The 14144-nt window shown below is 40.6% G+C and overlaps 1 protein-coding gene across 3 annotated transcripts in view; it reads left to right on the forward strand.

Annotated features, from left to right (window-relative positions):
- PDE4D (phosphodiesterase 4D) overlaps positions 1-14144 on the forward strand; it is a 636407-nt gene that overhangs the window by 197676 nt on the left and 424587 nt on the right. Inside the window, exon 1 of one of the 3 annotated variants that reach the window (XM_083816163.1) lies at positions 3227-3739. The exons of the other annotated variants lie outside the window; for them this stretch is intronic. Within the exon in view, the coding sequence (XP_083672289.1) occupies positions 3336-3739 (404 nt within the window). The 5' untranslated portion in view covers positions 3227-3335. Of the gene's footprint in view, positions 1-3226; positions 3740-14144 lie in introns of those variants that run through there. 3 annotated transcript variants of the gene reach the window in all.

Here is a 14144-nt window from a genome sequence, read left to right on the forward strand (position 1 = left end):
CATGTCCTTCCTGTAGCGAGGGGCCCAAAACTGAACACAGTACTCGAGGTGCGGCCTCACCAGAGCCGAGTACAGGGGCACAATCACTTCCCTAGACCTGCTGGCCACACTGCTTCTTATACAGGCCAGGATGCTCTTGGCCTTCTTGGCCACCTGGGCACACTGCTGGCTCATATTCAGCCGACTATCAACCAATACTCCCAGGTCCTTCTCGGCCAGGCAGCTTTCCAACCACTCATCTCCCAGCCTGTAGCTCTGCTTGGGGTTGTTGCGCCCCAGGTGCAGGACCCGGCACTTGGCCTTGTTGAACTTCATACAGTTGACCTCAGCCCATCGCTCCAGCCTATCCAGATCCTCCTGCAGAGCCTTCCTGCCCTCGAGCAGATCAACACAAGCACTTAGCTTGGTGTCATCTGCAAACTTACTGAGGGTGCACTGGACGCCCTCATCCAGATCATCGATAAAGATATTAAAGAGGACCGGCCCCAGTACCGAGCCCTGGGGGACACCACTAGTGACCAGCCTCCAACCAGATTTGACTCCATTCACCACAACTCTTTGGGCCCGGCTATCCAGCCAGTTTCTAACCCAGCAAAGCATATGCCAGTCCAAGCCCCGAGCAGCCAGTTTCTTGAGGAGAATGTTGTGGGGAACGGTGTCAAAAGCCTTACTGAGGTCAAGGTAAACCACATCCACAGCCTTTCCCTCATCCACCAAGTGCGTCACTTTGTCATAGAAGGAGATCAGGTTTGTCAAGCAGGACCTGCCTTTCATAAACCCATGCTGACTGGGCCTGATCGCCTGCTTGCCCTGCAAGTGCCGCGTGATGACCCTCAAGATAATTTGCTCCATGAACTTTCCTGGCACTGAGGTCAAACTGACAGGCCTATAGTTCCCCGTGTCTGTCCTGCGGCCCTTCTTATAGATGGGTGTCACATTGGCTAGCCACCAGTCAACTGGGACCTCCCCCGATAGCCAGGACTGCCGATAAATGATGGAAAGCGGCTCGGCCAGCTCCTCCGCCAGTTCTTTCAGTACCCTCGGGTGCATCCCATCCGGCCCCATCGACTTGCACACATCCAAGCTCCGTAGCAGGTTGCCAACCATTTCCTCATGGATAGCGAAGGCCACATCCTGCTCCCCATCCCCTTCCACCAGCTCAAGGCACTGGGTATCCAGAGAACAACCGGTATTGCCGCTAAAGACTGAGGCAAAGGCGGCATTAAGCACCTCAGCCTTTTCCTCATCCTTAGTAACTAGGTTTCCCCTCGCATCCAGTAAAGGATGGAGATTCTCCTTAGTCCTCCGTTTCGCGTTGACATATTTGTAAAAGGATTTTTTGTTGTCTTTAACGGCAGTAAAATGGATTTTTTTTAATGGATTTTCCTCCTATATCCCTTATCTGACATTGCAGTTATTCCAGTGGTTTGTTTCATTTTTTATATTCTCTCCTCATGTCCTGCTTCAATCTTTCTCCTTCCATCTTCTTCCACTTTCTGTGCCCTCTGCATGCCCTCAGAAGTGTCACAGCCTCCTCCAGCAAGGCAGCATCTGAGGTGTCTGCTTCAAAAATAGTCTTACATGACTGGAAAAATAGCAAACTTTATGAATGCATGAGTTCAAGTGCAGGCTTTTTTCAGTGGAAGTACTGTGGGAGTTTCCCAGTATTTGCAATATTTATCACAATTGTCTGAAATTGGCTGGGTAGGCCTAAAGTTCTTAGCGTAGGAAGGAAGAAATGAGGGGATGATGTATGATCAGCAGGATTACCTACGAAAGTACTTTTGGCGTAGAAAACTGCAGACCTGGAGTTTTGTTGAACAGAAAAGGTGTGCCTGTCTTCAGCAGGTGGATCTTGATTTTAGGAGCTCTGTGTGTCTGAGATGAGAGTGGAAAAATGCATCAACACCTCAAACAGTTGAGATGGGTGTACATTTCCATTTACAAGAAATTAAGAAATTTAGTAAGAAATTTGTGAGATTTGGAAAGATTGCAAATCTGTGATGGAATGGGAATGAGGAGGGTAAGGCCTATTTTGTGATAGAGAAGATAGAAGTTGCACATGGAGCTTATCAGAGCAGTCTTTTGAGTAGATGAAAGTTGATAGGAAGAAAATACGTGTTTTTGTATAGATACTGAAGGAAAGAGATTTTTGTGAGGCCTTCTTTCTTTGTACAGATATTATGGCAAACAGAATAGAAAGACTTGACAAAAACCTATTAACAGTGTTCAGATGAACACCTGCATGTTTCTCTTTTATGTTTTGTCAGGAGTGTAGTGGTAATATTTTTATCATGGATAAGAACCATGAGGTTCCAGAAAATTGCCACACAGGACAATTATAAATTCCACTTTAAAGAATAAAATAAAGCAAAAGTTTCCTTCGGGTTTGAATTATTCACTCTAGATGAGAGCAAAATAGTTCGAAACCTAAAACTACTTCAGAAAATGCCTTTTGAAGTTCCAGCTTGGTAAATTTTAGCTTTAAATATATATATATATATATTTTTTTCTGTATCAGTTACAACTCCTGAAACTAGTGGTTTATAATGTGAAAGCTTCTCTGTAACAGCAGGCTCAGCATCGCTATAATTAAACATTCCTTGCATTGATTTGCAGCCAGTATTACTCGCAGGAGGGAGGGAGCTTACTCATCGGGGAAGATGGCAGACCAGGGGAAGGTTTCAAGTTGGGAAGCAGACGATTTCCGAACCTGATATGGCAAAGACTGAAAGTAGGGTACGGAGAATCGAGGGTGGTGGGAGGAGGAGTTCAGGGAGCGAGAGCCCATTTTTAACCAACCGCAAAGTTCCCGCTGAAAGCCAGCGCGAGCAACTTTGCCACCTGCCGTCGCTTTGCGGGAGGGAGCCTCGGCGTCCCCCGGGGGGCACGGGGAGGAGGCGCTGCCGGGTGGGTCGCGACATCCCGGTGGCGGTCCCGGTGTACTTCCCGGTGCCGGTCAGGGCAGCGCTGTGCGCCCCGCTCCGTTCCCAGCCTTCCCCCGACTCCGCTCTCCCCAGCTCTGCCTCCATCCCGGCTTTAAATACATCCGAGCGGGAAGCCAGCCCCCTCTCCTCCTCCTCCTCCTCCTCCTCCTCCTCCTCCCCGCTCTCTTCCCCCGCCTCCCCCCGGGCGGCGGGCAGGGAGCCACAGCCGGGCGAGGGGCGGCGCGGCGCGGCGCGGCAGGAGCTGTCCAACTTTTCAGCACAGTTTCGCCGCCGCCGCACGGAGCGAGCGGCCGCCGCCGCCCCGTCCCATCCCATCCCTTCCCATCCCGTCCCGTGCCGTCCCGTGCCGTGCCGCCCTGTCCCGTCCCGTCCCGTCGGGCCTCCAGCATGGATGCGGAGCGCGGCGGCGGCTTCCCCGCGCTGCCCGGCGACGGCGCTGGCGGCAGCCTGAAAGCCCCCAAGCATCTGTGGCGGCACGACCAGCACTACCCGCCGCAGCTGCGGCAGCACCACTTCCTCCAGCACCAGCAGCCCCCCGCCACGGCTCCACCGCCGCCTCCTCCTCCTCCTCCTCCTCCTCCTCCGCCGCCGCCGCCGCCGCCGATGCCGGCCGCGCCGCGGGGCCGCTGCCTGGCCGGGGCTCGCGTGCGGCACCGCGGCTACTCGGACACGGAGCGGTACCTCTACTGCCGGGCCCTGGACCGCGCCTCCTACGCCGTGGAGACCGGCCACCGGCCCGGCTTGAAGAAATCGCGGATGTCCTGGCCCTCCTCCTTCCAGGGGCTCAGACGGTAGGAGCGGGGCGCCCCACGCGTGCCCGCCCGGGGGTGGGAAGGGGCGAAGGGCGAACACGTGCGTGGGAGCGGGACCGGGTCTGTGCGGGCAGGGGGCGGCCGGCCAGGGGCTCCCCGCTCCGCTCCGCCCCGGCCCCGCTCCGCTCTGCCGCCTCCCCGGCCGCCTGCTGGAGCTTCCCGGGGCTCCCCCAGGACCCCCGGCGCCGGTGCCGAGCGGGGAGGACGAGAAATCCGCCTGCCGTTCGCACCGGGTTAAAATAGGGAGCACGCTGGGAGGTGGGAGGCAGTCTGGCGCATCCCGGGGTTAGGGTCCTGCTAGTCTGAATGGGTTTAGATGAGAAAATAGGCTAATGGTTTCTTAGCCAAAGGGAGGAGTCCGTCATTTACTAGTCTATTGTTCCCTGTTAAATGAGCTGTAGATTTATTTTGCAGTCGGTAGCTCACCGATGCCTATTTGCCCTTGATGGCTATCAAGAACACCTCTTTTAAAACAAAATTCCAAGTCGGAATCAGTAGGGTATTGTATTTGAGCGATCAGTTCATTATTCCGTCTTCATTTTTAGCAGCTGGAACCACTTCCTTTTAGTGGAAAGCCACACGCTTGTATTTGAATATTAAGCGGACATTGTGAAAAAGGGATTTATGCTGAGGGTGGTGGGCAGAGGGGCAATACTTAATACACGCTCTGTAGATGTATTATTCCCTGGGTAATCAGATTTTTACGGCATGATATGCTCGGTGAATAAATAATAGAATCCTCTCTGTATGAAGACTGCTTTGTGTGCTCCTGTGTTTCACACTGTATTCTTTGCTAGGGAGCCTTGGCCATAAATCTCAGCAGGACATACCTGAATATTCTCTGGCACTATTGCTCTGTTTCTACCTAATGTTGGCCTCATTTCCACTTTGGACAGAATTGAGAAATGAAAGCTGGTTCAGTAATTATAATTTAGAGCTACACTTTCACGTCAGTAATCATTAAAATCTGTCTTTTAATATCTTTGGTTTGCAAGCAGCCATTCTGTTGCTACACCTTTGTATCACTTGTGTGAACTCATGCTTGTCCAAAGTTAATGATGTTAATTTTTTCACTGTGTAAGAATTGAAAGAACAAGTCATACGCTTCAAAAATGAACAAATGTTCAATTTAATGCCCCTTTCGATACATTCCTATATCTTCCATAGAAAAAAAACCACTAGGTGTCTGGGGCTTTCGATTTTTAAGACTGAATGTATTTCTGTTTTCTGAATACAAAGACATTAAATTTTTGTCAGTCATAACGGTTACTTTGAGTACATTCATTATTTTTTCTGTGACTGTTTAGTAATTGAGGGGATGACATGTCATAGAGGGAAGGGGAAAGTGCGCATATCTTTTTGTTGTTCTTGTTGTTAAGGTTTTGGGAACATTTAAAAATTTTAAGATATAATTCTTATGATGTCCATTCAAATTGCACTTTAAAATTCTCGGTGAACAGTATTTTTTTAAATCTTCTATTCTTTTTATAAGTGCAACTATGACGTTTTGACAAGACATACTGCTTTAAAATTGGAGGGGTCAGTGTTTTTTATTTTCATTTTATGGAATTAGTAAAACTGCTTCATATGGGCCTCCTTTTTAGAAGTAATGAAGCAAAGTGGAGTGAGGAAGCTTAGTAAAATTGGCGTTCCATGACTTTCTTAGCAAAAATAAAGTCACACAGTTAAAGATTATGAATGAAATGAAGAGCTATGATATGCAAAAAACAACTGAACTGTAAGAAATTGCTTTATAATATATTCAAGAAATTTCAGGAAAAAACTCACCTTTCCAGGACTTTCATTTTAAGTTCTGGGTCAATTGTTTTTTTCATTAAAAGCGAAGTGAAGTGTCTTCTTAGTATTCTTGTAAAACAAGTAACTTCCAAAAAAAACAATACTTTGAAAAAGACACCAGTCCTTCTTGACATAGTTCAGTTCCTTTTTCATTCTAAGACTTTTATTATTTCTCCTTTATTTAAACTATTTGTGAGAAGAACGTTTTTTAATGGATTCCCCTGGATTTATTATGCCCTACGATGATAGATTTGTCTTTCAGAAAACCCCAAATTATACTGAATACAAAGGAGTGGGAAAAAATGGTGTATAGAGCCGTACAGAGAACACATCATGTATTAGGGATAGTATTAAACATCACCGGCTCAAATACAAGAAAATGTTATCTGTAGAATTGTTTTTCCAGATTTTTTTTTACTTTGCTCTGAAGATATCCTAATTCTTAAAACCTCAAAACCATAATGGAACACTTGAGAAGCCAAATATACAACTTTAAAGTTTCTTCTATTTTAAATTCTATAGAAAACTTTAAAAAAATACCTAAAAGTTATATTTTTCTAAAGAAATGGGGACAAGAAATTGCATATGTTAAGATCAGAGTTAGAACAGATTAGTGCGTATTTATTTTCCGTGCTGAAGAGCTAAAATTTAAAAGGCAAAATCGACCAGCAAAAATTCTAAACTAAATTAGTTGAAAAACATGATGCACTTGCAGTTCAGAAAATGAAGTATTGTTCATAAATATTTGAATGCTTCCTCTGGCTCCATATAATCATCGCAGTAACTTTGTACACAACTTATTTAGTACAGTGTTGTATTTCTTTCAAGGAACGTAATAGGATTTCATTACATAGACCAACATCTTTCTCTTAAAGTAAAGATTATTTCTGTCTTTTCAAACCAGGAAGAGCTTTTAATTCATATACACAAGAGTTACAAAAAAGCCAAGAGAGTAAAGAAGACAGCCGGGATTGTGTGGGATCTTTTCTTCTTTTTTTGTCATTTGCTTATTGTGTGGTCTTGGGTAAGTCAATTAATCTCGCTGTGGCACTTTTTCTCATGTGTAAAATATAAACAGAAACGGAGTCATTACAGATTAAGTTAAAGTGTTTTTTTTTTTTTTTTTTAGATGATAGTCTAGAAGATACTATGTAATCATAAATAGTACTGTTGGAAAATAAATACTTCAACTCAAATAATTGTCCAATTAATAATGCAAAAATACTGAGTGTGATAAATGGAGCTCATATTCTGGTTATCTTTAAAAATTTAGTGTATCTTTACTTTCTTCTCGTATAACAATCGTTGTATGGTCTATATTCAGAGTTTAGCTGTTTTACAAAAAAAACCCTAGCATTTTTAAAGGCCATTAGTCATATGTCAATTAAATCATCTTGCCATGTTGTCTTGCTGTGTTCTATTTTTCACTACTGAAATTTCAGGCAGGAAAAAATAGAGAAGAAATACCGTAGGTCCTAATTCCACCAGTCATGGAATTCCCCAAGATGTGTCCTTAAGATACATCCTAATCTCTTAGACCTGTGGCTTCTCTCAGATTTTGCAGACTATCGTTTCTTTAGAATACACAGATGCCCTGTAAATTTTATCTGAAATGATTTACAGGTCTATGTTTCTTCATGAAACCAACTTTTCATCTGCATTTATACATAAGCAACTGCAGAAAAGTAAGGAGACGTTTGCCTTTGCGATCCAGTAATCCTGGTGCTTGTTCCCCAGTAATGTCTGTTTTAGAATTATAATTTCATAAGTGGCCACTAGAATTGTTGCTGTCAAGGAAAACTCTTTCCTTTACCTTTTCCTTCCTTGTACATGACTAGGTCTAACCAGGTATCATCACTGCTGCATTGCTTACTTGAGATGTCCAAAGTATCAATTTTTTTCCTTAAAGCATCGATCTTGTCCTTGTACCACTCAATAAAGGGTCAAGAAACCAAAATAACATCCAAGGCTGAATGCAGTGTAATAGTATTTCAGTGGTGCAGAGGCTTTATTCTCTGTTAGGAGAAGAAGGGAGGTTTACGCGTTAGTTTCTTGTCTTTCTGAAGTCTGAGATACTATATAACACTGTAATCATTTAGCTACATAAAAGCTTAGTTTCAACAAATATTCCAGCTGGAAAAATAATGGTACCTTTGAAAATCCTGGCAAAAGTCTGTTGTGTGCTCCAATACAACACAACCTTCTTTCCATTTTAAAAACAGTTCTGTTCTCCCTTTTAGTTAGGAAAGCTGCTCTTGATCTGTTAAGTCCCAACTAAATCCACACAACCTAAAGTAAAGGAAGATGAGTGTTTTCAAACTTACAGACTAGTAGAAATGACTCTCTGAATTTAGTAGCAGTCACTAATTAAGAATTTTGTTGTTTACTTGTCTGGCAACATTTTATTGCTTTGTTTACTGCTAAGTGGTACTGGCACCAACATGTTACAATAATCGGCATATGCTAACCTTCTCTCAAAGACACTAATTTTTACAACTTAGTAAACATTTTTGGATTAATATTCTTTATGAATTGTCCATAAAGATAAATTAAACTGGTATCTTATATTTTAAATAAGTAACTATAAGGGCCTTATTTTCACTTCTATTTCAAAAGGCTTACGTCTTTAGATTATTGGAGTTGTGTGACCTGTACAATCCAAATAGTGTTCATTCTCATGCTGTTGGAATTAGCAAAAATATAAGCTTTTAAAATTCACGTATATAAATGCATTTTCTTGAATATAAATGTTGCTGCAAATGCATGTTGCTGATTTCCTGATTTAGTAAGTGTAGAAACCGGGTAATTTAGCCGGGCAAGCTCATCATAATCAAGCAGAGATTAATCAGGATTTTAATCCTTTTTATTAAAGACATTGCTGTGTAAAGTTCTACTTTAAAGTTGTTAACCTAAGTGCTTAATGTATTTTTCAATGGGAACTATATAATCAGTTTTTGTTCTAGTATTTTAAAAATAGGATTAATATAGTAAAATTATATAAAAATTAGCATTGATGTCTGTCCAAGAAGTGGGCAAGGACATACAGTGGAAAGGGAGCACACAGTGGTGTGGTGTCAGCTGTGTGGTACTAAGCTAATGTTCTAAACACCTCTGCTTGGGACACCAAGGTGTATAACTGAGCATTAATTGAGATGGAATTTTGCATAAAACACTAAAAGAACCTTGGTGAATTTCATATAAAAAATATCCTGAATTGAAATAAATCATTTTAGCTGCATGGTGCTCCTCTGTTAGAGAAGATTTTGGAGCTAACAGATGATGGGAAAATCTGTGAAATTATGTTGATGTGTTAACAATGTAAATGTGAGAGGAACGCATAGGTCCAAAAGCAAGGCAGAACCATTTGACTGCTAAATACGTAGTCTTTGTGGATAAGTTCCAAGACCAATTTTTTTGCTAGAGGAGAGCAAGAGTTTCATGAAGAAAGGGTGTTACACAAACCCCACTCACCTGATGGACAGATTTGAAAGAAAGTTGATATATGCAGACATGTGGAATGTTAAGTCTCCTTTGCAAGTTTAACAAGTATGAGGTATAGTGCAGCTCTAGACAAGAAAAACATTGCTTACTAAAAAATTTTATTCTTGCAACTGGGAATGTATCTTATTCCTGAGAACAAGGGTTCTTTTTTTGGTAAAATAGTGGATCACCACCATGTCTGGATGAAATTCAAAGCTCTACTTGTAGTTTAGAGAAACTACATTTAGTGGTGCTTGCTTATACTGGGTATTCAGTTTGTTAATATTAATCATTTAACCTTTTAATATTAATGATGTTAACCTTTTCTAGTAGAAATGAAAGTGTATAGTTAAGACATTAAATTCTGTTGATGTTTATTTTGAATGTGATGATCCTGTTGTCTACATCTCATCCTTGATGTATTAAAGCCTTAAGCTATGAATAGCAAGGGTTACAGTGAGGGGAGCAGTATCTATTGGTTATTAATAGCTTGGAGCTGTCCCGCTGTTGTTCATGTCCCAAATGCTTTTCAGTTTTATCTGTCCCCTCTCCTGTGTCTTCCCAATGACTTAGTGCCTCCTGCTGTATTATGTTTGTAGGATTTCTGAGGTTGTACTGAAGATTTCCGACTAACCATTTGGTTTGATATTGCAGATGCTATTACATATAAGTGCCAGTCTAATTTCAGGTTATTCCAAATAGGTCTGCATTATGGTATTACAGTACAGAGTCTACACAATATTTGTTGAGTACCTTCTAAGGCATTAAAAAAAAAATACACCATTGATAAATAAGACAAGATCACATGCCCCGTTAACTTAGGATGTGCATATAAATGTGAAAGGGATGGAGAAAATGCAAGTACATGTGGTGTTACAGAAGCGTGGAACCATAGAATAATTGAGGTTGGAAGTGGCCTCTGGAGGTCATCTAGTCCAACCATTGCTCAAAGCAAGTCTGCTCAGAACAGGTTACTCAGGGCTGTGTCCTGTTGAGTCTTGAACTGTCTCAAGAATGGAGGTTCCACAAGCTCTTTGGATGGACTGTTTCATTATTTGACTACTTCATAATAAAACATTTTTCCCAATATCTAACCAGAATTTCCTGTACTTTGACTTGGGTCCTTTGTTTCACATTGTTATCAGGGCACCTCCAAGAGTCTGGCTCCATCTTCTCTGCATCCTCTGATCAAGTATTTGTAGATAACAATAAGGTCTCCCCTTCACCTTTTCTTCATTAGGCTGAACAAACCCAGCGCTGTCATTGGCTCTTGCATGTCATCTCTTTCAACCGCCTGACTGTCTTGTTGGCCTCTACTGAATTTGTTCTAGTATCACTTGCTATGGAGAGCAGAGAACTAAGCATAAGTACTCCAGATGTGGTTTCACAAGTGCTGAATAGCAATTCCATAAGTCTAGCAAAAGCCTAGTGCTGGAAGTGTACTTTTCCACTGATATTCATTAGATACTTGATTGTAGGAATGACTTAGGTGCTTATGTAGCTTAGGTTGCACGGACTGCCCCCTCACTTTTTCCCCTGGCCAGGGACCTGTAGCCTCTTTCTTAAATTTCAGGGAGAGAGTTAAGCTGCAATAAGAGTCAGAGTGAGGAGGGAAAACAAATGAAAAAAATCTGTCTTCCTATCAAATAGTTTGTTGAGGAATTCAGTATCTCTGAGAGATATTGTGAATATTCCTACTTTTCTACTCTTGTTCCTCCTTCCACTGTTGCCTAAGCTGATCTAAGGCCATCCAGATCCAAACAGGAAAAATAGGCATGACAGGAGTTGTTTGGAACAGTTCCAAGGACAGCCAGCCCTCCCTCCAATTCCAGAAATTAGAACAGTCAGAAAAAAGATTTTACTTAAGTCCTTGGGTCCAGTACTTGAACCCCTACCTATGACTTGAGCTAACTTTCTGTTCCTTCTACTACTGTTCTAAGGTTTGGGATGGAGAGTTACATGGTATGAATGCCAATAAGATTGGAGATGACAAAATGGGCCTTGAAACCCAAGTATTGTATTTCCTTTTAGTGCTGCTTTTATATCCTACTCCAAAATATGTTCAGAAATTTGGCATCCCTGGAAAGTAGGGAGTTGTTCTTTTGGACCATACAGTGTAGAAAAACTGCTGGGGAACTCATCTCAAACAAGGGCAGAAGTCTACAGAGGAAAGAAAACAACCATCTACCGTCTCTGAAGTCCAAAAACTGCTAGAAACTCCAATATGTTTGGAATAATAGCTTAACATTTTTTTTTTTTAATTCCTCCTGAACCAGAGTCCTAGAGCTTCATTCCTACAGGAAAGTAAGCGTGTAAGATGAGCACGTGGTCTTTGGCCTAGCATTACATCAGGAAGGTTAATCAAAACAACTGCATTAAAAAAATATGTAAACTGATATTTGTACGTGTATTTAAACACATACCTTCAGAGACAACAAAAAAGCATTCAGTCACAGGAAAGTAAATCCAACTGTTGAGGTTAGAGTTAAGGAGTCAATCAAAAAAATAAATTTATATTAAAAATAGCAGATTGTTTCAGGAGAACATAAAGTATTATAAGTCTGCTCAAGGGAGCTGCAAATGCCTGAGGCAATGTAAATTTGTCCTCCCTTCCTTCCCCCCACCAAAAAAATGTTACAGTAGAGGGACAATAATCTAAGTCAGATTCTGAAACCAAGGAATAACTGGATGGACACCACTCAGTTATCATAGGTTATGTGTTTTGGGATGAGGATGTGTTTGCTTTTTTTTTTTTTTTACAGCAGCTGACCATCACTTTTTAGTGATGAGAGGGAGAGCAACTACTGTTAAAATTACCTTTCAAGTTTTAGATGCATTAAATCAGTAAATGAAACAAACAGTAGTAACCTCCCATCTAATGACAGGCTAATGATAAAAAGGACTGGTACATGTGTACACGTGCATTAGGAACTGATGCTTATTTCATTTCCCTCTGTCCACTTTATAAACCTCAGATTATCAGCAAGTCACATTTCTCTATACACCAATGTAATAGGAATATTTAGACATAGTGCTTGGCTGTGAGAATAAAAACAGCATACACTTAAGATAGCTGTTTTGATGTATGTACATTGTTTATAGGCTTTCCTATATGTGAGGAGAAAAATGCCTCTGTGATACTTAATATTACAGGAATTTTACTAATAATCAATCTTATTTTCATAAGTTAACAGGAAGTAAGTACAGAACACCATACAACAATTATTGAGGTGGTCACCTGAATTTTTGTTTTCCATTAGTGTTGCTTACTAAAATACAAAGGAAACTAATAATTTTGTCAAATAAAACACTCTGAGGACATTAAGAAACAAAAATGATAGGGTAGAAATGGATTTGAGCAGACTAAGCCCACCATTAAATCTTCACTAAAATTGTCTTGTGTGGTCATCTTTTGATCACTTTCTCATTAGCTTTGATCAATTTCTGATTAGCTTCCTTGAATCTTTACAGAGATTGTTTCACTTTAGGAATTAAATACATTTACAGTCGTGCCTACTGACTAACTTTCTGGCTATCAGGTAAGGTGGTCATCTGGAAAATTCAGATTTTTAATAGGATTGCCAACAGAGTAATTGTGGTGTACAGCAGGAGATAGTTCTGAGCAAAGATGTTTTCCTGGTTTATTTGTCCTAGTTTGATGATGGACTTTGTTCTAACTGCATGGCAATACTGAATCATAATTGGCTTGTAATGCACAGTAGTCCCAAATGCTTTTCAACAATATTGCTATCTAATTGGTTATCTTGCACTTGAGCAGTTTTTCCCAGTTGTATCTTCTTGCTAATCTTATAATAATAATTAGAGATCAAGTACTTCATTGTGCTCATGAAGCATAAAAAATGAATATAATCAAAATATCTTTTTTTTTTTTAAATGTAACTTGTAGTGTAGGGTCAATAGGAAGCCCTATTAGGTTGCTAAATCTTTTGATGCCACATTTAGTGTTGTGCAAACACCTAGGAGAAAAGGTTGTGAATTGTTAGTCCTATTGAAATAACAAGCAGATATTGATGCTGTAGAAGTGTTAGTGTACATAAAAAATAGTACAAAGTGGGTTTTTTTAGTGGTAGATGCATACTGAAAAAAGCAAGGTAAGGAAGTAACTTAAAGTGCCTTTTTTCTTGGCATAAAGTATGCAGTAAATAATTAAATTATTCATTTTAGAATTCTAATGTCTGTTAAATAATGCAGCAGTACAGAATAGTCCACATGAATGGAAACAACTGACTAAGCCTTACCTGGATCAAACTGAGAAGCAAAATCATATCAGCAAAGTTTCTGTAGTAAACTTTTTTCTATACACTTGTCCAGAATGTGCATTAAATCATTTCTGACCTATTTAACTTTTAATGACTATAAATGTAGTTGAAAAATTAATGACTGGATTCAGGAAGAATGGAATGCAAATTTATAGTAGGAAGAAAATAATCAGATCTGGCAAGTAATTTTTATATTATCTTAGAAAACCTTGATGCCCCAAATGTGAATTCTAACATCTGATTCTATCTCTACGTAAAGAACCATTTATCTTTTTTTTTCAAAGTACATCAACAATTATTAGGGTTGAGGAATCTTAAAGTATACTTTGAAACCCAGGTCAGAGAAAAAATCGTTAGTGTGAATTAGCGGTAACAAAACCTGAAGAATAAAAAAATATTAAATCTAGAGAAAGGAGTAGACTGAAACCCCCACATGTGTATTTTCTGCCTTTCCAACCATATAATAGCTTTCACTGGTGCATAAGTAGGAAATTAGCTGGGAAATTATACATAAGTAGATGTCAATTAATTTCAATTCATGGAACTTAAATCACTTTGATTCTTGCTTTCCACACGTCACCTTTAAGATTATGCATTTTAACCAGGCACCAAGTAGTGAAGTGCTTCTGCTTTTACCTTTTCCCCCTCTTACAGGATCTATGTATAATAATCTAATTGAAGTCTGAATTTCATTGAACTTTGTCTTCTTAGACTTTGCAACAGGAAGCTGATAAGGCTGAAATATCCCAGAGCATTGCTCTCTTTATAAGCTTATTTATGTGCTTATCGAATTGAAAGACTCTCCTGTTAGTACTAAAAAGATCTTT

Source organism: Anser anser (genome assembly GCF_964211835.1).
Source record: "Anser anser genome assembly, chromosome: Z".
Lineage (NCBI taxonomy): Eukaryota > Metazoa > Chordata > Aves > Anseriformes > Anatidae > Anser > Anser anser.